The sequence below is a fragment of the Arvicanthis niloticus genome, chromosome 5 (assembly GCF_011762505.2).
Source record: "Arvicanthis niloticus isolate mArvNil1 chromosome 5, mArvNil1.pat.X, whole genome shotgun sequence".
Classification (NCBI taxonomy): domain Eukaryota; kingdom Metazoa; phylum Chordata; class Mammalia; order Rodentia; family Muridae; genus Arvicanthis; species Arvicanthis niloticus.
This window is the reverse complement of record NC_047662.1, coordinates 81,465,356-81,491,460: the sequence shown is the minus strand read 5'-3', so window position 1 is coordinate 81,491,460 and position 26,105 is coordinate 81,465,356. Positions and strand designations below refer to the sequence as shown.

The 26,105-nt window shown below is 39.6% G+C and overlaps 1 protein-coding gene across 4 annotated transcripts in view; it reads right to left on the bottom strand.

Moving 5' to 3' along the window:
- The window catches only part of Astn2 (astrotactin 2), a 917,671-nt gene that overhangs the window by 596,485 nt on the left and 295,081 nt on the right, over window positions 1–26,105 (bottom strand). For all 4 annotated transcript variants that reach the window (XM_034502232.2, XM_034502233.2, XM_076934798.1 and 1 more), the window contains one exon: window positions 14,314–14,421. In XM_034502232.2, coding sequence (XP_034358123.1) covers window positions 14,314–14,421 — 108 coding nt within the window. The remainder of the gene's footprint in view (window positions 1–14,313; window positions 14,422–26,105) is intronic.

Here is a 26,105-nt window from a genome sequence, read left to right as displayed (position 1 = left end):
CGTTGGAACACTAACCACCATTGCGATGGTTAGCATTCTTAAATTCTCAACCGTCACATGAGCTCAGATTTGCTTGGCAATGGTCTTTGAATAGATTCCTCAAAAGATATCTTGAAGGCAGCTGATCTGCTGTTCATTTCTTCTCTCCAGAAAACCTTATCTTCCTTTCCTTCCCCGATCAGTGTTAGCATTTCTCTTCACTACTATACCAGAAACTCGGGCTTATGATCATTATGCTTTAGGAGTCACTTCCTCACAATGCAATGGTCACTTTTCCTGATACTTGGAGTTTTATCAGTCCCCTTATCTTTGTTTATTCCAAGTTCACCCAGAGGTCCTCCTTCCGCTGGTCTCCCTGCCTTCAGTCCCATTTCCTTTCCATATAGTAGAGGTCTTCCTTATAGAAAGTTTGACCTTATAAAATAGAAATAAGGTGACGAATTCCTCAGCTTCAAATATTTCCCCAGGATTCTCATTGTACAATGGCTGAAGTCCAAGGCTTTTCTACTGGCATGGGCATAGATCTGTCTACTAGTGAGTCACTTTTATGTCCTTCATCAGGTATAAGCATCAACAGTATTGGATCTTCAAAGATATAGCTCATAGCCATCCCTTAATTATGCTAATTTTATCTTTCTGTCAGAGGTATTTCTCATGACTTAGAACAAAATACTCATTTAAGTACTTACATGTAAAATGGCATTTTCTTTCTCTTTTCTTCTTTTCTTGGTATAAGTATAAAATGTCGAAAGACAACCATATTGTTGGTCACCTTTTCACTATCGAGTGCTCAAACTCTTAATAGAAGTAGATTCATAGTGCACGTTCCTAACTGAATGAACAGATGAACTTGTCATGCAAACACTTTAAGTTTCCTGCTCATTTTTCTTTTACCTGAATTTTTCTTACCATCCTGTTTCACATAGGCTTCACATAGAATTGATAACATGATAACATTTTATTACATAAAATTTATTGTAGCATGGGATCACCACATCTACCCTCAAATATCATTTGTAGGTCTTGGTTAATATCGGTGCCTTTCATAAACACTCTCTACTTTATTTCTGAGATGGATCTCTCACTGAAACTGAAGTACTCAGATTCAGGCCAGGAAGACCCAGACATTTTCTGTCCAATGACTCCCTCAACCCTAAATCGACAGCCCACAGATTAGAAGAGGATTTTCATAAACCCTACCTTGGACAGAAGGCTAATATCCAGAAATAAGCCAACAAGCCAAATAATGCTTTTAAAAAATGAGGAACAGAACTAAGCAAAGAACTTTCAATAGAAGAATCTTGAATGGCCAAGAAGCACTTAAAGAAATGTTCAAAGACCCTAGACAAAACAACTCTGAGATTTCATCTTACTTCCATCAGAATGGCTAAGAACGAAATCTCAAGAGATAGCACATACTGATAAGGATGTGGAACAAGGGGGACACTCCTCTATTGTTGGTGGGATACAAACTTGTACAGCCAGTTTGGAAATCAATTTTGTGTTTTCTCCAAAAACTGAGAATATTTCTATCTCAAAATCCAGCTGTATCACTCCTAGGCATCTATCCAAAAGATGCATCAACATCTGACAAGACACTTGCTCAACTATGTTCAGAGCAGCTTTATCCGTAATAGATGGAAACTGGAAACAACCTATATGTCCCTCAACAGAAGAATGGATAAAGAAAATGTGGTACATCTACACAATGGAATACTATTATCCTATTAAAAACCAAGAAATCATAAATTTTGAAGGCAAATGGATGGAACTTGAAAATATCCTGAGAGAGGTAACCCAGTTCCAAAAGGACATGTATGGTATGTATTCACTTATAAGGCGATAATTGCTATAAAATACAGGTACCATGTTACACTGCACAGACCCAAAGAAACTAAACAAGAAGGAAAGCCCAAGCAAGGAGGCTTATTCTCACTTAGAAGGGATAATAAAATAGTCATAAGAGGCAGAGGGAGGGAAATGAGAGACAGGAAGGATAGAGAAGGGAATGGGGGATTTAGGCTGTTGTGGGGTAAGGACAGGACAGATTGCTAGGTGGCCATAAAAATGAATATAAGTTTGCAACTGATGAGGGTTGGAAGGTGGGCGGGGGGCATCTCCAGGACAAGACAGAGACCTAGGAAATGGCGAGCACCCAAAAATCAATGGGGGTGTCCTTAGCTGTGACTCACTACATTGAAACCTGAAGAGGCCAACTCCTGTAGCGTGAAAGAGACACAAACCCACTCACACATCTTTCAACCCAAAATTTATCATGTATACAAATGATGAAGGCATGGGGGAGGAAGCAGAGACTGATGGAATGGCCAAACAATAACTGGCCCAACTTGTGACCCATCCCATGGACAAGCACCAGTCCCTAACACTATTAATGATACTCTGTTATGCTTCCAGACAGGAGTATGTTGTTCTGAGAGGCTCCTCCCAGCAGCTGACTCAGACATAGACACCCACAACCAAACATGGTATGGAGTTTGAGGACTCTTATGGTAGAATAGGGGAAGAATAGCAGACCCTAAGGGGATAAGAACTCTACAGGAAAACCAACTGAGTCAATTAATCTGGTTCCTTAGGGCTCTCAGAATCTGAACCACCAACTAAAGAACACACATGGCCTGGACATAGGCCTCTCTGCACATATGTAGCAGATGTGCATCTTGATCTTCATGTGGGTCCTGAACTAGAGTGGGGATATGCTCAGTGGCATTGTCTGGCCTCAGTGGGATATGAAGTGGTTAGCCTCATGGAGACTTGAGGTACCAGAGTTAGGGGCATACCCAAGAGCCCCCACCTGCTTCGAGAAGAGGAGGGTGTATGGGAGAAGGGTTGTAGGAGGGGTGACTGGGAATGGGCAATGAGTGGGATGTAAATTGAATAAGTAAAAAAAACACATCAAATTAAATCTAAAAAATCCATTCCCCCAAGTAAATATCATTGTATCCTGCATTTTACTTGGGTTTCTGATATAAAACTCAGATCGGCATGCATGCATAGCAAGCACTTTACCAACTGAGCCATCTTTCAGCACCCACCTTCATTTTTGAGAGAACAGAATTCTGGACCTATTTGAGGTTATGGTAATGTCATGTGTGCAAACATCACCTATAGCTATGATCATACAGTGGGTGCCTATAGTTGACCTCTTCATCTGGAGGACAATTTTGCAGGTGCAAGAGAATCCTGTCTTCCACTCAGGACAGGGGAGAGAATGAGAATGACTGTACTCACTTCAAACTGGAAGCAGAGTATCCTGGTCTCTCATGCTAAGGGGAAGGAGGAAAAAGCATGCAGAGCTTAGTTGAAAAGCAAGAAAGCAAGAGAGAGACTGTTTGTGCCTTCTCACTAGTGTAAGCAACTAAAAAATGACATGTTTGCTTTATCGCCTTTGGTCTCCCATTTGATTCCTGACAGCCATCTCCCTCCCTTGCATGCAGGGCTGTCAGGTACTGTGCTGGCTGGCATCGCAAAGGAGCCAGAGAAAGAAGAAGAGTTAAACAGTATTTCAGAGACCTGCGGGCTTTGGAAAGGAGTGTTTGAAGTTGGCTGATGCTTTCCCTGCTTTCAAGAAACTCTCATTTGCTTAGGCTGAATAATATTTTCTGCAGGTATATGCAGAGGAAGTTGGAAAAAAGACCTTTAAGAGAAAGAAAGGCAATGTCTATTCCCTCTGAGACATTTTGGAAGGGAGAGAAGAAAGACATCAGAGAGAATCATTCTAAGCCAATAATAATTTCTGAATCCATAATTTTCTATCCTTTGTCTCATTAAATAGGGCCAACTCTGGGAGTAGACCAAAGCAAAGTTTTCTATGTGTTATTTTTCTTTCAGTAAAGGAGTCCAAATTCCTAGTTTCATCTCCTAAAACAAAATGAAAATCTTTCTAGAAAGGCTGTGGCAGCTGTTTAGCATAAGGTATCAATGTACTGCACATCATAAAAATGTCAGCCCTTGCCAGGAGTTATGATACAAGGGAGGAAAGTGAAGCCTACAAGGTTCTTGTGGGAATAATTTGAGGTGCTATTGGTAATAATTTAATTATTATTTTTTGAGCTAACTAAAATTAATGCAGTCCTGAAATCATTGATTCTGTGACCTTTATGAACTTACTCTGTCTGGGGGCAGTTTTGTTCCTTTAAATATGGAGACAAAGAACAGTGCTGATTACATAGGAAGCCAGTGACTGTGTAGTGGCTCTGGACCACAGTGACATTCAAGTAATCATTGCTTCAGTGTTCTGCCTTTAATTGTTGTTCAAACACTTTGCTGGGAAGAAGATAAACGTGATGGGAGGCTAAAAGCCAGAATAATAACAAAGATGTGCTATGGACAATGTTACAAAAGTTATGAAATGGTAGCTTTGAACCTTGGCCAGAAATTAGAATCTAGGAAGGATTTTATATTATTGAGAGGCCTCCTTGCTCAGGCATTCTCATGCAATGAATATGAGATACCTGGACCTAGTAGTTTCTTAGAAGTTTCTAACTGACCCTGAGGCTCACTAAGGTTAGGGGACTACAAAGAACTAAAAGACCCTTAAACAACTAAGAGCCCCCTCCCTAGATTTGTGGCTTTAACCTGGAGCAGGATCTAGAACTACATGTCAGAAGAAGCTTCTTATTCAGCTTCCAACCATCCAGTTTCTTCAACTGACCCTATATCTATGTCTGGGGAGTAACACTCCCTCTGAAGACTATGACCTGAGGGTTTGTTTGCTACTCTGCCTAACAGCTTATTGTATCATCCTCTGGGGAGGATTTTGCAGTTCTTGGACGATTTATACAAAATGGGCCTTGAGCCAGAAGCTAAATTCTTACTTCTTATGGACCATTCTCTTCAGTTTCCTGTAATAACCATTTATCAGTTGGCCAGGGATTGGAGGTAAGGTACTTTTGATTTCAATTGTTCTGTGAAAGGTCCTTTCCGCTGTCTTCAACTGACACATGCCTCAATGCACAGCTAAAGTAAAGGTGAAAATGAGGATGAAATAAAATAGAAAAATAAACAAACAAACAAACAATCTATAGTAAGTAATAAGTAATTCTAGGGCAAATGCTGACAGTTAAATACAAGGTTATGTGGAAAAATTTACTATATCTTTAAGCATTCTCCACTTGAAGTGCTTTGTCTTCAAGGAAATACCAAGAGAAAAGATACATTTTCTGAACTCTAGCACAATTGCTACAAGTCCATCAACAAAAAGTCTCCCTAACTTAAGGGTGCTCCTGATAGGAAACATTTACAATTAAGTTTGGTTTTAGATACTTTTCCATTGCTGCTGTAAGACACAATGATCAATACAACTTATAGAAAAAAGAGTTTATTTGGGTGCTTCCAGCTTCAGAAAGTTAGTGTCTGTAACCATCATGGTGGGGAGCATGGCAGCAGGCAAACACGCATGGTGCTGGAGCTGTAGATGAGAATAAGTCTTGGTCCACGTAGATGAGAACCTATGTCTTGGTCCACACACACACACAAAAATAATTAATTACAAAAAAAAGTTCTGATCTGTCCACCACCTCCAACTCTCAAACCCTGAGATTAAAGGTGTGTGCTACTCTACCCAGTTTATATGGTACTGAGAATAGAGTGCAGGGCTTCCTGCATGTTAGGCAAGCATTGTACTAACTGAACTCTATTCACAAGCATTATACTATGCACTGTGCATGACTTTCTCGTATATCCCTAAAATGGCCTCGCTTTCCTCTTCTTTGTCCTGTTTCTTTTACCTCATGGTAATATCACATACATGAACTTTCTTAAGTTTCTATTCTCTCATCTGTAAATGATATTGCTGAGATACACATAAGGTAATGTATTAAGAAATGAATAGTCCAAGACAAGGAGCACAGAATAAATCAAGTGTGGTTTCACCTGTTCTTTCCTTCTTCTTCTGTCTTTCTGATCCCATTTCTATCATGTACTCTCAGAGCAGCATGGCTGAGGACTTATGCAGCATCAAGTTCTACCTTCTGTTTGACAGATGAGAAGGAGCCTCCTACTCTCCTAACTAAATAAAATAAAATCCAGGATTAACATATAGGCTTAAGACTTCCAGGAAGTGTGTCATATGTCAGTTGGCTATTCCTCCCTCTGACTCTGTCTCCCTTCTTTCCTGGGGCCCTCAGTGCATCACTAGTTTTCTACTTAGTGCTGACAACCTGATCTTCCCTATACCCACCCACCACAGTCTAGGTCAGCTAGTTAATGCATCCCACGAAAATGCTGTTGTCTTCATCCATGGAGCTCCTGCTGACAATCTAGAGCCTCCAGGCCACTTGTTTTCTCAAAGGGGATCTACTGGGCTGAGAGAAGCAGGCTCAGACTTCTTATAACTCTGACAATCTGCCTGCCCTCCAGAGCCTGACCATCCCTCTCAGGTCATTGTGGCAAGAGATCCTTTGGCGGCTGATTAAATACAGATCAATATGTCTGCAGTGTTTACTCTTCCTGAGTAGCAGGTCCTATGAGTACAGCTGCCAGCATGCAGAGGGCTGTGTATGTGGGAAAAGCTATCTTTAGACAAAAGGCAGAGGACAGTGAAAGTAAAAGCTGTACCACAGTGTTCCCAGGAGGCCAGGACAACCAGATTCATCATCACACTGAAATGGCTGCTTTTTTTTTTCCTTTTCTAGAAGCAAGATCAGTTTGTGGGCCAGTGTACTAGAAAGATACCATGAATGGTATGGGGCTGATGCACTGATACGGCCTGATGACTGACCTGCTGCTGAACTGGTCACACAACAGCCTCGACTGATAATTCGCTTTGCATGGTTAATCCTCACAATGGCCTGAGGAAGAGCCAAGATCCAACTAACTTGCTCTCCGTTAATCATAGTGGCTGCCGGCACAGAAGGAAAGGGCACTGCAGCTCCAGTCTGGCAGAGCAAGAACTGAAACCTGCACCTGCTAATTCTGAAGTCTATGCACATCCTAAAAGCAATGAGTGTTTTGTCTGGAAATAATTTCAAACTTATGGGGCTGTGGCAAGGATGAAAAGAGTTAAGAATATCCATATGTCACTGCCTAACTCCACCTATTAGCACTTCATCTCATTTGCCTTTGTCATTTAAGGATGCTATTTTTAACCTTGGAAGAAATGTTTTCCTTCTTGAAACCTTAGTTCCTGTGTGTGTACAATGAATTATTTGCATGAATTGTCTTTTGAACTGCACAAAACTCTAAAATCACTTAGTAGTGGAGGTTAAGGACAGGGCCAAGGACTTTCCCAATGTCAAGACATGGCTTTTCATTTTCCTGTTCTTATTTCTCAGCATTCATATAGACATGGACTGGTACTGTATACCTCTGGTATATTTCTTCCACCTTCACCCCTAAAACTCCAGGGATTCCCAAACTTTACACCTCAGCAGGTACAATTCTGTGGATGTTTCTCTTTTTAAATACTCCACTTGTATTTGAGGGAACATGCTCTTCATGGCTTCTCACATTTGACTTTAGAACAGTCTTCTGTCTCCAATCTCTAAAACCTTCATCTACAGATATGGCTTGGGCTTGAAGTTTGCATCACCTGCCTTTTTCCTCTGATACAGGTTTAAACTCGTGCTTTATTTGTGAGTGTATGTGAGTAAGTGTGTGTTTGTGTGAGTGTGTGTGTGTATGTGTTCATGCAAAAGTGTATTTAAGTGTTTGTTGTGTGGGAACATAAGGAAAATACCATATATCTATGCATTTTCACACAATGCTTTGCTTACAATTCAAAAGAGAAAATCCCAGTATAAGAATCACCCAATGGTGGGTCTGGGATTATAGCTCATTGCTTGTTCTTACAAAGGACCTGGGTTCAGTTCCTGCCACCCAGAAAGTGATTCACATCCATCTGTAACTCCAGTCGAAGGGCTTCTTATGCCCTCTTCTGACCTACACAGGTACCAGACACTCATATCGTGTACTTACATACATGTAGGCAAATACTCATACAAACACAACAGATAAATCTAAAATTTAAAAGAGTTACTAAATTTAAACAAGCAACCAAAATTACAAGAAAAATAATGTCAAATGGAGTCATTTGGGCCCCACTTCTCTCTGTTGAACTAATTAGCAATGCTTAGTAAAAGGGCATCAGATGGGGACTCCGAAGGACCAGATCTCTACAAGTAATTGAATATACAGCAGTGAGAATATGGTTAGAGAAGGAGAGGGGTTTACTTAAGGCCACACAGCCACAGCACAGAGGTAAACTGGGAGTCCCATAGCTGGAAGAATTCAGCAACCTAGCCAGGACCACTATGTCTCTTGCTCAGCACCATGCCTCAGGCTTGCCACGCATCTGCACTTTTCGTCAGGACCTTCCATTATACACTAACTGATTTTGATCAACATCACTTCTGATGTGAGCTGCAACCCAGTTCCCCAGGAGATTATAGATCTTCTGACAATGGGGCTCAGTCTCCATTGCCCACATCGCCCAGTATCATGTTTAACCTGCATTTGTAAGTAACCATCATTTTTAGATTGAGCATGAGATTCAGACTTGATGAAACAATATGGAAATCTGTGAATGATTAACAAGACAACAGGACTTGGGAGTATGTAGACTCCTCAGAAGTCACTGAAATGGTCTATGGTGACATACTGACATAGGTACACATCTCACTGTAGTCTAGTATTCCTTGCTTTATGCAGTACCATTCCCAGCTAGTAAGGTAAAATTCCTACCCAGTGTCAGCCTATCATTTCAGCTCTGTCATTAGCTAATTCTGTAGAGTACCACCACAATGGTAACCTTCAAACGACTTTTATCTCCAATAGTTATTTACTTGACCAAACACAGCATTGTTTGCTTGTCAAACAGATACTTTAGACAGCACATTCTTTTAATATGAGGTCAGATTCATTTTACTAAGCACTGTGAAATTTCCCACCTGCTTTCTGAACCAGATGTACAGATCAGGCAACTTGTTAGATACAGGTTTAGGGCAGCAGTCAGATAACTATGGCCTCTGGATAAATTTGGATCACATACTATGGAAAATAAAGCTTTATTGAAGCATATTTATTTACATGTGTTCATGTATATGCAGTCTGCAGGCATCCTTATGGAATGTCAGTGAAGGTGAGTAGTTCTAACAGAATGTACAGTCTACAGGGCTGAACATGTTTCCTAAGTGGACATTTACAACAAAAGGTATCGTTGATCCTATATATAGGAAATCCTACAATACACACACAAGCACACACACACACACACACACACACACACACACACACACACACAATTGTCTCTTTGTCACTGTGTACATTTCTTCATCCCCCACACTATCCTACCTAGTAATGAAGTCTACCTGTTCAGCAAGTCACCTTTCCAAAATAGTATTACCAACAGTATGAATCACATCTTACAAATATCGTTTTTTTTCCATAGATCCAAATGGCAAAGTGAGATGCTGTTGTTGTTGGTTTAGTTGGAAGTAGAGAATGTTTTAAATGAAGGTGAAAATATAAAAACAATAGATTGTTTATTGAACACCTCTGGGTGCTTTATATTTATGGACCAATTCATGGTGTGAGAGATACTTTAATAGAATGATTTCATCACAAAGGGAAGTGTCCAGAAGTTACAACTCATCCAAACCCAGAAAGATAACTTGATATCCAAAGTTGTACTCATGTCTGGCTGAATTGAACACTAGTTCTATGTTTCTCATGAGAAATGTTAACAGAGTTATGTACCTGCACACCTGTCAAAGATATTCCCTCTCCTCTTATTTCTTGGTCCTCCTTCAGACATCAGCCTCAAGTATATACTGTTCTATCACAAAATTTCAGGTCTCAGTATATCCCATCCGAATGGCTCATATACTAACTTGTTTAAAGAACACGTGTTTAAGGAGTCTTCCTTTCAACATCAATATTCATGGGATCTCACCAATCTTAGGCATGGCTCTCTCTGGTGAAATGAAGTGGAAAAGAGAGAGGGTTAGGATTTCCATTTCTCTCACCAGAAGCAGAAAGGAGAAAGGAAGAGAAGAGGATACCCACCTGTCAAAAATAGGAATGGAGTATAAATAAGGAAGGCATATAGGAAAGTAGCAGCTACTATGTTCAACTCATAATCATACCATGCTGTTCGCTGTGTTATTTCTCTCATTTACTTTTTGCATCACATTTTTTATTCAAAATTGGTCCCCTGTGGCCCATGCCTGATTTTGGTGCTAGAGGCATCAGGTTGGACAGTGTGTTCTTATCATCATGAAGTCTCCAAGTCTATGGAGAACATAAACTGACTGAAACACCTGAGTAAATGTCAAAATATTATGGTGATGGCATCTATAAAGTGGGAAGATCACAGGATCTGCTAAAGAATAAAACAGGGAAACTGTCTATGGTGTAGACTGTCTTTGTAGACGATGTCATTAAAGTGGAGATGTCAGAGTGAGTGACAGCAATCAGAGCAGAGAAGAACACTCTAGGAGAGGTGTGTGTGTGAAAGGTTTTGAAAGCCTAAGTCAGGAATACTAGAAAGAGATGATGTCATATGACAATTGAGCAAGAAACCTTGGGAAATCTGTGAAAAAGAAAACAAACAAACAAACAACAACAAATAAATTGCTGTTTTGGGCTTGGAAATGGGTTAGTTGCCTATTTTCTTACCTCCTAAATGCAAAACGAAGGTAACTACTGGAACCCACTGATCCTGTTGTCCTCAAAGAGCCCCAGAGATCTCTCTCTTTTGATTTTTTTCTGGGCACTTCAAAGATGGCACTAGTCAAATGCCACACACTTCCAAATTTGGAAAAGACAGCACAGGTTTTATTTTTAAATGGATACAAAGAGGGCACAGTGAGTTAATATGGAATCCCAAATGCTACGAGAGAATTGTTTCCTACAGCATAGGGATTTGCCTTTCCTGGTATTTTTATCTCTTTCTCCTTGACTTCCTTATAATTCAGCTTTTGCTACCAAGTCAGGGTGGCTCACATACTGCTGGGCAGACTTCAGGGAGCAGCTGACTCACTGCATTTGCTGAGGAGTTGCTTGGATAGCAGTCACTGAGGTAGGGAGAGCACTGGGATGTTGGGGAAGAGGAGAGTGAGAAGCACAATCCACCTAGGTGGCTGAAACCATCACTGTGGTCCTGGCATGCACCCTTGAGAAACAGTAAATTGGAAAACCTGGGGCAAATGATTCAAAAGAGACAGAGCCTGAAGCAAGCATGTTTAAAGATTCACTGATGTATAGCACAGAGAGAAGAGAGCTTCAAGAGAAGATTGGACCAGCTCCTGCCTTTCCTGCTACTGCTTCATGTTCCAGATAATGGAAGCCTGGGCTGGTGGATCTTCACGAATGTCTAATAGTGACTTGCCAATTGATGTGAGATTCCCCAAGCCCCTAGACACATATTTGTCCTTCCTTGGTAGTTTAGCTTTGTTTCAATGCCTTTACTGCATCCTAACATCTGCTTAAATTCTTTATAGATATTAATTAATTTTGATCTTTAGGACATTCTTCTAGACTCTTATCCTCATTTCCTTATTTTATACTTCAGGGAAAGAATGCACAAGGCACATGTTAAAATGACAGCAGTAAGTGTCTGGGCTAGAATTCAAACTCAGGGAGCCAAAAATCCAAGTTCTAAATGCTATGTTCTGTTATTCTGGCAGCCCAGAGGACTCTCAGACCTCTCTTGCTTCACTTTTGAACCGTGTATTTTCCCTAATAATACTGTGAATGTTGCAATCTCATCAACTCCTTTGCTTAGTCTAAGAAGAACTTGAGGGGCCTTAGCACTTGTGTGCAGGACTATAGCATCCGAAGAACTGGATGTTCAGCTCTAATTGATTGCACTAGGCCGGAACATAGGATTTTCCATGACCTGATCAACTTCAGGTCTTCATCAAAATATCAGCAGTAGAAGCATCACAAATAGCAAAAAGAGGGGCAGCCTCAACAAATTCAAGTGCATAATCCACTATGCACCACAAATAGTAGATTCACATGCTTGTGATCCAGCACAAACAGGAGAGCAGTATGCTCAGGGTCTAACATGAATTTCTCTCCTCATTTGGTTTTCTCCCTCATTGTATTTTTCTCCTTTTTTGTTTTTGATTTGCAAGTGGTTTAACATTTTTATATAGTTCAACTTCCACATGGTTAAAGAGTTTAAAACGTTTCCTTGGTTTTGTCTTCATGTGGTTGCTGCTTGTAGCACTGGGTGAGATATGTATGTATGTATGCATGCATACGGTATGTATGCAAGAGGGGAGAACAGAAAGAGTAACTAGAAAATGGCTGGAGTAAAGAGCAGGAAATAAAAGGAGAAAAGAAGATACAGTGAGAAGAGAGATAAGAAAAGAAGGAAGAGCATGTGGCAGTAGATAGAGACAGGGGGATAAGAGAAAAAAGAATCAGATCAAAGAAGAAGACAGATATTAAGTCAACGACAGATATTAAGTCAACACAGCGTCCTGCAAAGGAAGAGATTTGTGCAACAGAAATCAGAATTGCAGGATGAAGACTGTGCTATTTGTTAGTGGGAAACAAATGGCAGGAGAGAAGGGTGAAGTGGCTCTGGCACTGCTTTGGCAAACAGGGCTTGGGAAGAAGGAAGAGGATGCCACAGATATGTTACACACAGTATCCTAAGAACATAGACAGGCCTTTAGAAGTGTCTGCTTCTGTGGAACAAATCATTTATCTCAGGTTCTGTTGCTTGCCTTTGCTTTTATATTTTAAGTTTAACTCCAATTTATAGGAGCATCCATGATTGATGCTTTTCCAATCAACTATAAATAGTCCAATCCTGCTGAGGAAACCCATCATTCTCTGATTCTAATTTTGGCTGTGGACTGAAGGAGGAGAAGACAGGTCAGGAATCATTGGTCACCAGCTTCTAAATCTGCAATACAATAGATCTCAGAAAGCTATTGCATGGGATGAACTGAGAAGCAGAACCTATTATTTGAAGGTTGTGGAGGCTGAAAATTCTTCCTAGGGGATGTGTCAATGGGAGTGCTTCCCATATGGAACCTTTTTTTCATGATAGTTGCCAAGGGTAGGGAGACTAGAATCAAAGCAATAAGAACTGAAGTGACATTAAACATGTTCACCTCCATTTTTCCCCTTATACCAAGTACTGTGATAATTTTTTATATAATGTGATAAAAATCAATAGCCAACTCTAAATGGTAGTTATAACCATTACAAGGCTTATTCTACAGTTAAAGGAATGTAAATAACTTGGCTAAGGGCAAAATGTGTCCAAAGGTATGTGATTCATGAGATTTCTATGAAAAGTCCATCATGAACAGATGTTTCTGGCCCAGGCAACACTTCAGCTCCCTTCTCTGTGGTAGAGAAAAGAAATCCTGACATATCCATAACCCATCAATATTAATGATTAACCATAGTTTTCAAAATGACAGGCAGTGCAACGTGACAGACATGCCTTTACCGTGATATAGCATCTTCCTTTCATCAAGTGGTCAATGCTTGTCAATCTGTGCTAGGCCTTGGCATTTAGTGTATTTTTATGCCCTAGGATCTCTTATACAAATACCACTTCATATTTGCTAATTCCCCAGCTTTCGGTAAGACTCTGAGAGGAGGTGTTTGTGTGTGTGTGTGTGTGTGTGTGTGTGTGTATTCTTCTGTAATACAGTGGTTTTTTTATATATCCCATCAAATCACATGAGAACTATAATCTTCAGCTGCAGGTGCAGTCTTGTAATGACTCTTGCTCCAGTATTTTGATATCCATTACACTGACTGTCACTATGATGAATAAATGTTGAAGGCACTCTTTAGTAGGTCACAAAATGCCTTCTTGACAGAGATCATCTACAGAACACTCAGATCCAGGGAAACACAGTATCATGGACACATGTTTAATTCTATCCCACAGAACCTATACATTTTTAATTTAAGAATATTTCCTTTACACTTTTGCTGCTAAAAGATGCAAAGTTAAAGTGCTAGCTCATGTTAAGAACTGCCCTCCACCCATGGTTCGAATTACCTAGCATACATCTAACTTAAATCTGATTTATTTTTAGCACTAGTTTCAATATGATTAGTTATTTCATTTCCTATACTGAAATTTTAATATATGTACATTTAATGAAAATTGTCTCTGATTGTTTTGGGGAATGATGTTGGGCAGGAAATAAAGAATGGAACTGAAAAGGAAAGATTAAAGGTCAGCAGCGTGATCAGTTCTAAGGATGCTAAATGTGTTGAAACAGATTTACATTGCCACTTGTCATAAAATCTATTCCCTGGACTTTGTAAATACACTTGACAGTTCTGGAAAGCTCTCAGGGACTCGATTACCTTTGCTGCGGCGGCGACTGCGGTACTGCTCTGTATAGAACGTCAGCTGTGTTTCGTCATCTGCTTCTGAGCCTGATGTCCCCTTGGTTCTCCCAAAGCTGATTCCCCCTGCAGAGAAGCACGATCAATCAGTCAACCTTGTAGTACTCCAGAAGCTTGTTAAATCCCTCAGCCATCCTGAAGACCATGGCTCTATTCTTGAGCTTCTCCTGATGATCCCCAGTGACACGAGAGAGTCTACATGATGAATGGAAGTAGTTGAGATTGGCAGTGAGGCAGATCTGGGTTCTAATCATGGTTCAGCAGCTTCCAAGGTATGCGACCTTGAGGTTCCATTTCACCTTTATGAGCTCTCAGCTGTTTCTAAAACAAGGGCAGTAACTCTTAACCTTGTAGATTTGCTTTGAAGAAATATGACATGTAAAAAAAGAGGTCCACAGTGTGTACTAAATAATGGAAACCTACTATTGCTACACGTGATGAGATTAACTCTAAAAATAAAATTCTCCAGGCAACTTAATTTCATATTCATTTCAAGCACAGGCTCAGGATATGCCAGGCTTAAAGCCAGACACAGAGACACAAAGATAAATATCTCTCAGCCCTTACCAGCCAGGGTATCATAAGCTAGTCAGGGGGACAAATGGGATCCTTAGGAGCCTTAAACCTAATTCATAGCCTATGTTTTCCACACAGCGAGATGCTAGGAATATGGGGAAGAGCAATTCATTTTAACATGGAGGACTCAGGAAAGCTTTATGGAGGAGTGAAGATTTAAAACGTGGTTTGAAAGATAGATGGGGCTTTGGAAAAAAAAAAGAGTTTCCAGGGGCAGCCTTGTGGTCAGGGAGGTGGGAAGATACAGACAAAATCAAACCTAGGACTGACTACCAATTAGGTGCCCTGCCATACTATGAGAGACTTGAGTGCACTACTAAGGGGAGATAGGGTAGGATCTTTTCTTTAATTGTCACAGAAGTTCCTAGAGAAAGAAAATTAATTGGTTATTTATGTAAACCAGAAAGGATACTCTAGGCACCCAGGCAGTGGAATGTGTGCGAGGCTAAGTGAGCAGCAGGAAACACTGTGATGACCCAGAAGAACAGCTACAAGACAGGAGAGGGACAGGTACAGAGTGGATGGGAAAGGGGGAGGAATATAAGAAAGGCTACAGAGATGGATTCTGAGGAAGATACAAGAGAGAAGACCATGATTTGTAGGCTATGAACAGTTGATTCCTCAAAGAACAATGCCCAAACACTAACAATTTTTAACTCTGAAGGGGAAAGTACGGGAATTACTATTTTTAATCTTTTTGCTTTTGAGATTTGTATTTTTTTCACTTTTTGTTTAGTTGCTAGGGAGTGAGAATGTGATTGAGTGAGTGATTGAGTGAGTGAGTGAGTGACTGTGTCAAGTCAAGGCTTTGAGCTACATTCTTTTTACTTGGTGATTCTAGCCTTCAAGTCTTGATCCACTTCTTCTGCCTCCCAAGTGCTGGGATTACATGCATGCAGCAATATGCCTGGTACTACTTTCAGAGTTTTGTGGTTTTACCTTTTTTTTTTTTAAGAGAAGCTATTGAAAGATATAGATTAAGACACTGAGGAATTCTATACCTAGAGAAGAATCAAGGGGGACAGCGATCCGGAACATGGTGTGGGTGGGCAGGGGAAAGAAGTTTTTAAAGAATTAGACTTCAGTCATACAGATAATAGACTATCTCCAGGGAGACTCAAGAATCTGGTAAAAAGTAGTTTTTCTGGATGGAGAATAGAGTAACTAGAGAATGCGGAAAGAGGGAGACTACTCTGCCCTATAAATCTTTTGAATCTTTTGAATCAAACACCATGCAACCCATTACCTTTTTGAAAGTTCTACCTTAGGAGAAGAAAAAGCATAGATTAGAGGAAAATATTATTCAATTCACTAAAGGATTTTTCTCTGTAATTTCCTTGGGTAGGGATTTGAAAAAAAGCATTCACTAAACTGACATTACACTTGCAGATACCCTGTTCACAGCATGGTATTATACTTTTATTCATTCCAGCACTGTTGCTGTAAGATTTGTATACATGACAGCATGACATCCTCATGGGGATACAGTCATTAGGGAGATGTAATTAACAATCTACGTAATTATACTAGTTTGATTTCCATGTCTCTGATCAAAAGCTTTGAGAACTCAGCAAAGGAAAAGGGTTTATTTTATCTTACAGGTTGCAGCCCACCACTGAGAAAAGTAGGGCCAGGAATCCATGAAGAAAGTTGAAGCAAAAACTAGGGAGGAATGTTGCTTCCTGGCCCATTTGTTGTCTTGGTCAGGCTCAGGTAGCTTCTTTATGCATTCTTATATCACTGGCTTAGGGGATGTTACCACCCACAGTATGCTGGGCCATACTGCATCAGTCAGTCAAGACAATCATATACATACCCATCTGTAAACAATGAATCTGTTGAAGAGAATTACTAAACTGGGAATATCATTTCAGATAATTCTAGGCTGTGTTGAAAGTAAGTTAAGCAAGGACCTCAATGGAGTAGAGAAACAAGCATGTGTTGGGTCATACCTAATTGCCAGAAGGGACCTAGGTGCAAATTAGGGGAGTTATGCTTTAGGGTTCAGGTTCTTGTTCTAAATTTAGGGCCTTTAGTATTCAAATTGGTCTCTGTACTGAATAATTTTATTTCAACTTGATACATGCTAGAGTCATCTGAGAGGAGGGACTGTCAATTAAGAAAATGCCTCCAAAAGACTGAGTTGTAGGCAAGCCTGTCGGGCATTTTCTTAGTTAGAGATTGATAGAAAAGGATTCAGGCCTTTGTACGAGATGTTATCTCTGGGTTGATGTTCCTGGGTTCCTTAAGAAAACAGGCTGAGCAAGCCATGTAAACAAGACAGTAATCAACAACTCTCCATGGCTTCTGAATCAGCTCCTGTATCCATGTCCTAGGTGTTTGAATTCCTGTCAGGGCTTCCTTCAAAGATGGACTACAAAGTGGATGTGTAAGACAAATATACCCTTTACTCCTCAATTAGATTTTGGTCATGGTCTTTCATTGCAGTAATATTAACCCCAACTGAACCAGCCTCCTTAAAACATCTCCAGAAGAAACCTTTGAAAACAGTATTGGTCCATCATCAAGGTGTCAAGTCCTGTGTAATGAGTATTCCTTACCTCCTGCCAAAGTGATTGACCTCATAGGAGGGTGTTATCATAATGCCTATTTTACAGATGAAGCAACTAAGCTTCAGAAAAGTGAATTAGCAATAATCAAAGCTAGGCATTTCAGTCATGAGGGCTAGAATTGTATTTCAATGTAACAGACCGTAAATTTGAAGGACAAACACTTGTTCTCCTGTTCCCCTCCTAACAGAGCATTTTCTTTTTTTAAAATATATTTTTGGGATTAGTGGGGATGGAACATTGGTCTCATGCATGCTGTTGAAGTGATCTAGCAGTAAGCTATCAAAGATAGCATTTATTAAAACTTTTCTATTGGATATTTTATTTACATTTCAGATGTTATCCCCTTACTCCATTCCCCCCACCAAGGAACCCCCATCCCATCCACTCTCTTCCTGCTTCTGTGAGGATGTGCCCCCACCCACCTCCCACATACTCCCACCTCCCCAATCTCGAATTCCCCCACAGTGGAGCATCCAGCCTTCATGGGACCAAGGTCTTCCTCTCCCACCTATGCCCAACAAGGTCATCCTCCCCTGAATATACAGCTGGAGCCATGGGTCCCTCCCTATGTGCTCCCAGGCTGGTGGTTTAGACCTTGGGAGATCTGGTTGGTTGGTATTGTTGCTCTCCCCATGGGGCTGCAAACCCTTTCAGCTCCTTCAGTCTTCTCTCTAACTCCTCCTTTGGGAACCCCTTGATCAGATCAATGGTTAGCTGTGAGCATCTGCCTCTGAATATGTCAGACTCTGGCAGACCTCTAAGGAGACAGTTATATCAGGCTCTTGTCAGCATGTACTTCCTGACATCCACATCAGCATCTACCTTTGGTGACTGTACATGGGATGAATACTCAAGTGAAATGGTCTTCAGATGGTCCCTCCTTCAGTTTCTGTCCCACACTTTGTCTCCATATTTGTTCTCTTGAGTATTTTGTTACTCCTTCTAAGAAGGACCAAAGCACCCAGACTTGGTCTTCCTTCTTCATGGGCTTTGTGTGGTCTGTGAGTTGAATCTTGGGTATTGTGAGATTCTGGGGTAATATCCAATTATCAGTGAGTGAATACCATGTGTGTTCTTTTGAGATTGGGGTACCTCACTCAGGATGATATTTTCTAGTACCATCTATTTACCTAAGAATTTCTCGAATTCATTGTTTTTAATAGCTGAGTAATACTCCATCGTTTGCATGTACCACAATTTTTTGTATCTATTCATCTGTTGAAGGACATCTGGATTCTTTCCAGCTTTTGGCTATTATAAATAAGGCTGCTATGAACATAATAGAGCATATATCCTTGTTATATGTTGGAGCATCTTCTGGGTATATGCCCAGGAATGGTTATAGCTGGATCCTCAAATAAAGCTATGTCCAATTTTCTGAGGAACCTCCAGACTGATTTCCAGAGTGGTTGCACCATCTTGCAATCCCACCAACAATGGAGGAGTGTTCCTCTTTCTCCACATCCTCACCAGCATCTACTATCACCTGAGTTTTTTATCTTAGCCATTCTTACTGGTATGAGGTGGAAAGGAAGAGGTCAAAATTTCACTATTTGCAGATGCTATGATAGTATACTTAAGTGACCCCAAAACTTCCACCAGAAAACTTCTAAACCTGATAAACAACTTCAGCAAAGTGGCTAGATATAAAATCAACTTAAACAAATCAGTAGCCTTCCTCTACTCAAAAAATAAACAGCCTGAGAAAGAGATTAGGAAATGACATCCTTCACAATAGTCACAAATAATGTAAAATACCTTGGTGTTAATCTAACCAAGCAAGTGGAAGATCTGTATAACAAGAACTTCAAGTTTCTGAAGAAAAAATATCAAAGAAGATCTCAGAAGATGCAAAGATCTCCCATGCTCATGGATTTGCAGGATTAACATAGTAAAAGTGGCCATCTTGCCAAAAGCAATCTACAGATTCAATGCAATCTCCATTAAAATCCCAACTCTGTTCTTCAAAGAATTAGAAAGAGAAATTCTCAAATTCATTTGGAATAACAAAAAATCCAGGGTAGCAAAAACTATTCTCAATAATAAGAGAACTTCTGAAAAAAGTCACCATCCATGACCTCAAGCTGTACTACAGAGCAAGTGCGATTAAAAAAAAAAAAAACAAAACAAAAACAAACAAAAAAAAAAACTTCATGGTATTGGTACAGAGACAGGCTGGAAGATCAATGGAAGAGAATTGAAGACCCAGAAATGAACCCACATACCTATGATCACTTGATCTTTGACAAAGGAGCTAAAACTGTCCAGTGAAAAAAGGACAGCATTTTCAACAAATGGTGCTGGTTCAACTGGAGGACAACATGTAGAAGAATGCAAATCGATCTATTCTTATCTCCTTGTACAAAGCTCTAGTCCAAGTGGATAAAGGACCTTCACATAAAATCAAATAGAAGAAACTAATAGAAGAGAAGGTGGGGAAGAGTATTGAACACATGGGCAGAGGGGAAAAGTTTCTGAACAGAACACAAATGGCTTATGCTCTAAATCAAGAAATGACAAATGAGACCTCATAAAATTGCCAAGTTTCTGTAAGGCAAAGGACACTATCAATAGGAAAAAAAACAGCAACCAACAGATTAGGAAAAAATCTTTACCAATCCCATATCCAATAGAAGGCTAATATCCAATATATACAAAGAACTCAAGAAATTAGACACCAGACAACCAAATAACCCTATTAAAAATGGGGTACAGAGCTAAACAAAGAATTCTCAACTGAGGAAACATGAATGTCTGAGAAGCACCTAAAGAAATGTTCAGCATCCTTAGTCATAAGGGAAATGCAAATCAAAGATAGCATTTTCATGAATGAAAAATTACAAGGCTGGCATCAACTCACCTTTGCTACAAGATGTATCATTACTTATGACCTGAGAAGACATCTCGTCAATTCAACTGAAAATAACAGCAGGGCTTGGAGCCAGTAGGAGACCCCAGCACCACCAAACAAAATAGCCCACCAAAAAGCTTTGAGAAGGAGCTGCTAGGGACCCTGTGGAGTTCTGGAAGTAGCTGAACAACAGAAGGCCCCTGGTTAGCAGGGTTCTAAAAGTTATCATTAAAATACTTTTGCTGTCATAAAGACAAAAACAAAAAGAAAAAAGAAGAAAGAAGACGCTGATGGGAGAAAATGAGAACTTTTCATCTACTGATTCATCAAATCCCAAGAGAATTGAAGACATTTGATGAAGACTCTCCAAGGACCAGGAGGAACAACTTCCTACTGTCTGCTATGTTAGAGAAGCAAAGAAAAGGGGAAAATTTCAGGGCTCCAGGACTATAACATACCTTCTGTCCCTTAGAGCCATACCTATTACAGTAAAACTTTTATTCCATGTCTTTCCTGTCTGGGACTCTACCTCCCTTACTCTTAATTTTTCCCCTTCCTTCTTTGACAAGAAAATGGTTTGCTCTTCTCTAAATAGTGAATTTAAATGGTATACATAATTCAGACAGAATTCCCTCTCTGAGACAGGCTAGTGGAAGTGACAGAAAAGGTATTAGACAATTCTAATGTAATAAAAAAAAGTTAATGTCACATAGTGCTGTCTTCCTGCAGGAGACTGGGCTAAGCCTTTAACATATGTTGGCTCCTGTTATCCCAGGAGAGCCCTAAGAAGCACGACAGTACTTTAATTCTCATTGTCATGAATGATAACATAAAGACACAAGAAAGTTAAGTGATATGACACATCTGGGGTCACACAGTTTATAAGTAATAGGACTACCATTCAAATCTCAAAAGAGGGTTGAGAGCCTATACCTTTAGGCTCTGTGCTGATATGCAATAAGACATGAACAAACACCTCATTTAATGTCCACAGCATCCCAGTGGCAACATTAGGAGCCCTTCTTATAAGAATAGTGTGATGCAAAGTAGGAAGTTGTTGTAGATGAACCTCTCTGTCTTCAAAATCATTCTCATAGCATGGAGAAGTGATGTGTGTGTGTGTGTGCGCGCGCAGGCACACTGACATTTGAAAAAGTCTGTATGTAAGCAAGGAATCCACAGGTCGTTCCCAGCATCCTATCATAGGAACATGTTTTCTACTCCTTCCAGCTTCTCCTCTGAGGTTTGCAACAGTAACTCCCCAAAACTCTAATCAGCTTAGGAAGATATGAGCACTTATTCATCCTTCCATATGCCTCAGAACACAGAGAACATGCCTTGTAAACTACAAAGGATAATAGTTGCTATTCATCCTCAAACCTTGCTCCCACCTCCCTTCTGCAGTACTAAAGAACTTAGAGTGGAAACTGAGTTTCAGCAAGATTACTTGCTCTCCAGCCTGTCTAGTAGAAATATAATGTAAACCACATATATAAGTCTAAGTGTTGGTGCTCTTGTGGGACTCGGTACAGTTGGAATGTGGGTGTCTCTGACTCTTTTGCCTGTACTAGTACTCTTTTCCTCTTACTGGATTACCCATCTAACCTTGATTAAAGCTACTCATATTAAAACTTGTTATGCTACGTTTGGTTGATATTCCTGGCAGGCCTGCTCTTTTCTGAAGGAAAACAAAGAAGTAGATCTCAGGAAGAAGGGAAGTGAGGGGGAAAACTGGAAGGTATGGAAGGAGGTGTGGTTGAAATGTATGTATGAGTGAAGAATAATTAAAAACTCCAAACTGTGGCTGGAATGTTATACATAAGAGAAGAATAAATAAGAAATAAATAAAAAGAAAACATTTTTAAAAAGATAACAATAAGGGATGGAAAGATGGTGCAGTGGTTTTAAGAACTGACAGTTCTTCCGTAATACTGATGTTTAATTCCCAGCAACCATGAGGTGGCTCATAACCATGTGACTCCATTCCCAAGGTATACAAAGCCCTATTTTGATCTCAGTGGGTACTGAACACACAGGGTGCACAGATATATGTTCAGCAAACATTAGTACAATAGTACACATAAAATAGAAGTAAATCAAACACAAAATAGTAAAAATGATTAAATTAATATTCAGGGTACATTTCAATAAATATATGAAAATAGTATGTCAGAATGTAACTAAATTAAACAACTGAAATATCATATGTACTTTTTTATAGTGAGTCTTCAAAACTGGGTATATATGCCATGTCTGCAACACATTTCCATGTAGACATGTACCCACCATACTGGTGAACACATTTCTATGGGCATTTGTACAACAAATACTTCTCCAAAGAATAATTAGGGCCTGGACCTGGGCACAAGAGAAAGATGAATAAGTCACAGGTCCCATAGATTGTTAAATTTTGAATGTGTATTACATTTAAAAAGGCTAAGATTAGATCCCATTAAAGAACAATATTTGCAATCCTTGCTCTCAAGGCTCTTAGGGTCTAGTTTCCTATTGGTTTAATTCATGAGCCTTGAGAGGTTGTAGATGTCAGTATAAGAATAGTAAGTTATTGGCATCAGATATAAGTTATAATTCTATATCTTACTCAATCACTATGTGAACTTGGCCCAGAATCTTTGCCCCTTAGAATTCATGTTTGACTGTCATGTCACACAGTGATTATGGGTACAGTGTTATGTTGCATATGAACAATTAGAACAGAGAAAAAAAGCTTGAGAGTAGGGGTGCTTCACCTTCTTAATTTTTACTTATGTGTATTAAGGGAAAAGAACAAGCTGATGAAAGGGTAGTCAGTCTTTCACTGCGACATCCTAGAGAGGTGGCAGCTAGCCAAAGTATATAGCCATTGAATATCTATGCAATCTGAAGAGGTGAGATGCCAATTGTGGAATGACTCAGAGGTGATTCAGATGGGTGGTAAAGGGATCCAACTGCTTCTGGTTTGATATAAAATTGATGATTTAGTGCCTTAAGGTAGAGCCATTCATTACTCAGGTTATTGCCACTTAGTCAGAGACTTGAAAAAGAACAGAAGAGGTGAACTTTCAATTTCTGCCCATATTCCTAGAGCTCCTGATTTTCTTTTCTGAATGGTCTGTATGGAGCCACCAAGGTGTTATCCTGGACACACACCACAGAGCAAAGAGTATTTTACATGTGAAAGTACATGCTTCCTTCACAAGAGGTCTTATAGGCAAAAGTAGTTTATAACTTTAGTGACAAACAAACCAACACTCAGAATCCTCACCAGACCATGGGGATTATAGAGAGCAGAACTCAACATTAAACTTGGTTTTAGTCTGACTCAACATCCTTGTTCTCATAAAAATTGTGCTCAATTTTATTATGTACTGAGGAAATCAAAATAAAAAAATATTAATACCAAGTTGTAATGCCCGTTTGGTCTTCAGAAAACCAATAAAAAAAGCAAAGCTTAATAAACTGTGCATACAATGACAATGGATGAAAATGAGGCAGCTGCTATGGAAAGTTCTTTGGAAGTTTCTTAAACAGTTAAACACAGTTACCACATAATTCAAGAATTCTACATCAAGGCATGTGACACAAACACAGAACGTTATTTAAATAAATAGGGGCATATGGGCATTAATAGCTATAACTTCTATTAAGCTCAAAGGTAATAACAACAAATGAATAAACAAAACACAGTATAGCCACATGAAATGTTACTGACACATGATAGATGCTGAAGTATTAAACCATGCAGATTGACCTCACCAACATTTTGTGAAGTAAAAGAATGTGAATATAAAAGGCCACAAGTTGTAAGATGTATGCCAGATGAACCATCCAGGGGAGATTCACTCAAACAGAAGGGAAATAGATTGACTTCGGGATGCCAGGGCTGGGAAGAGAGTAGCAAGGACAGGGAACGAATGTTAAGGACTACTTGTTTCTGTTTGGGATGATGAATATGCTTGGAACTAGATAGAGGTAAGAGTTACACAGACCTACAAATTTGTAAAATGTCACTGAGCTGTGAACATTAAAATGTATTATGGTTCATTTTTTATTATGTAGGTTTTTTTTTAGTTAAACCTTAAAAAATATTAAAAACCCTTTGTAACATCACTAGACTGATGGTAAATTTGAAGCATAAGGGATGTGGAAAGGAAAAGGAGGCACATCTGGGAAAAAGAGTAGAGTGGTGCACAGATTCCCTGAAGGGGTCCAAGCACTCACACTTTCTGGATCCAAGCCTAGTGCCTGGGATGGAGAAGATAAACTCAATTCTAATAGACCTTGAGTTCACTTCAAATAATGCTAGCAACATAATCATTTACAAATTAGTCTAAAGCTATTTACTGAACAACCACACTATCAAACATTCTTCTAGTAATTGATAATGCTGCAAACAAAATAGACACACCTGAATTTTTCAAGTCATCATTCTGGAGAAGCATCTGATATATTTGGGCATGCCATTCTTGGGATTAACAAAACTCTGTATAGAAATTATTTTTATAAAGTTTGCCCATAAGCAAATAGAGATATTCATACGTATTTAGAAGTGTACTATGGATAGCTGGTGGAAAACAGAAAACATGATCTCTAGTTTAGTCTTGGGCAATGTAGCACGTTCAAACAAATCAGAGGTAATACTATGGAGAAAGCAAAGGAACACAAGGTCCTTGCCTGGTCTATGAGAAATAGGATGTTGTTCTTTGTGAATCTACCTTCTCTGCCAGGGCCGCCTTGTCTATAGACCTCTTCTGTCAGCTGCTGGTAAGCCTGCCTCTAGCCTCTCCACACTCCATCTCCTGCTCTTGCTATCATGATGGATGGTAGTGACATATTAAATTATTCAGGCTTCATGTCTTCCTCAAGTGGGTGACAATGATATTGCATTTTCAGATTGCCCCAATCTGAACCAAATAGAGAAATATGTGTCTAAGGAATGCAAAAACCCATCTGACACCCCAACCATCCTGAGATTATAAATGGTGGCAGGCATGGTGGAAGATAGAAACTACTAAAGCTTTTGCTGTCCTCTGAACCACACAAGTATCAATTATTCCCAGCTCTGGACCTAAATCACAGGTGTTCATATGCATTCACCATTTAGAGATAATTTTATGGATGCTGTGTGTGTGTGTGTGTGTGTGTGTGTGTGTGTGTGTGTAAGTTCTAGTTTGCTTTTGTTTCTGTAACTGCTACAAACCATTCTGACCAAAAACAACTTAGGAAAAGTTAGGGTTTATCTTCTTTGACTCTTTCAGAATACAATTTATTATTGAGAGAAGTTAGGGCAAGAACTCAAGGCAGAAATTTAAATCTGAATCCATGGAGAAATTCTACTTATTGGCTCTACTTATTATGCTCAGTTAGGTTTTGAAGTAGAGAAGACCCACCTACCTAGGATTGATAATATCCAGAGTAGGCTTGAGCCTCTCGCACCATTCCTCAGTCAAGGCTATCTCTCACAGATATAGTCAGTTTGATTTGGGGAATTTGTAATTGATCCTTCATTCCACGTAACTATAGGTTGTATCAAATTGACGTTAAAAACTAACCAATACAGTGTAGACTTATGTGGGCATGTGAAAGAAGAAGGATGATCTTGGGTGCTATCTGCAGGAATTTCAACTATCTATTTTGGAACAAGATTCTCAGTGGCCTGGAGATGACCAATTACATTGGCAACATGTGAATCCCAACATGAGCCACCACATGTACCATTTCTTTGGTAGGTTCTTGGAATTAAAATTAAA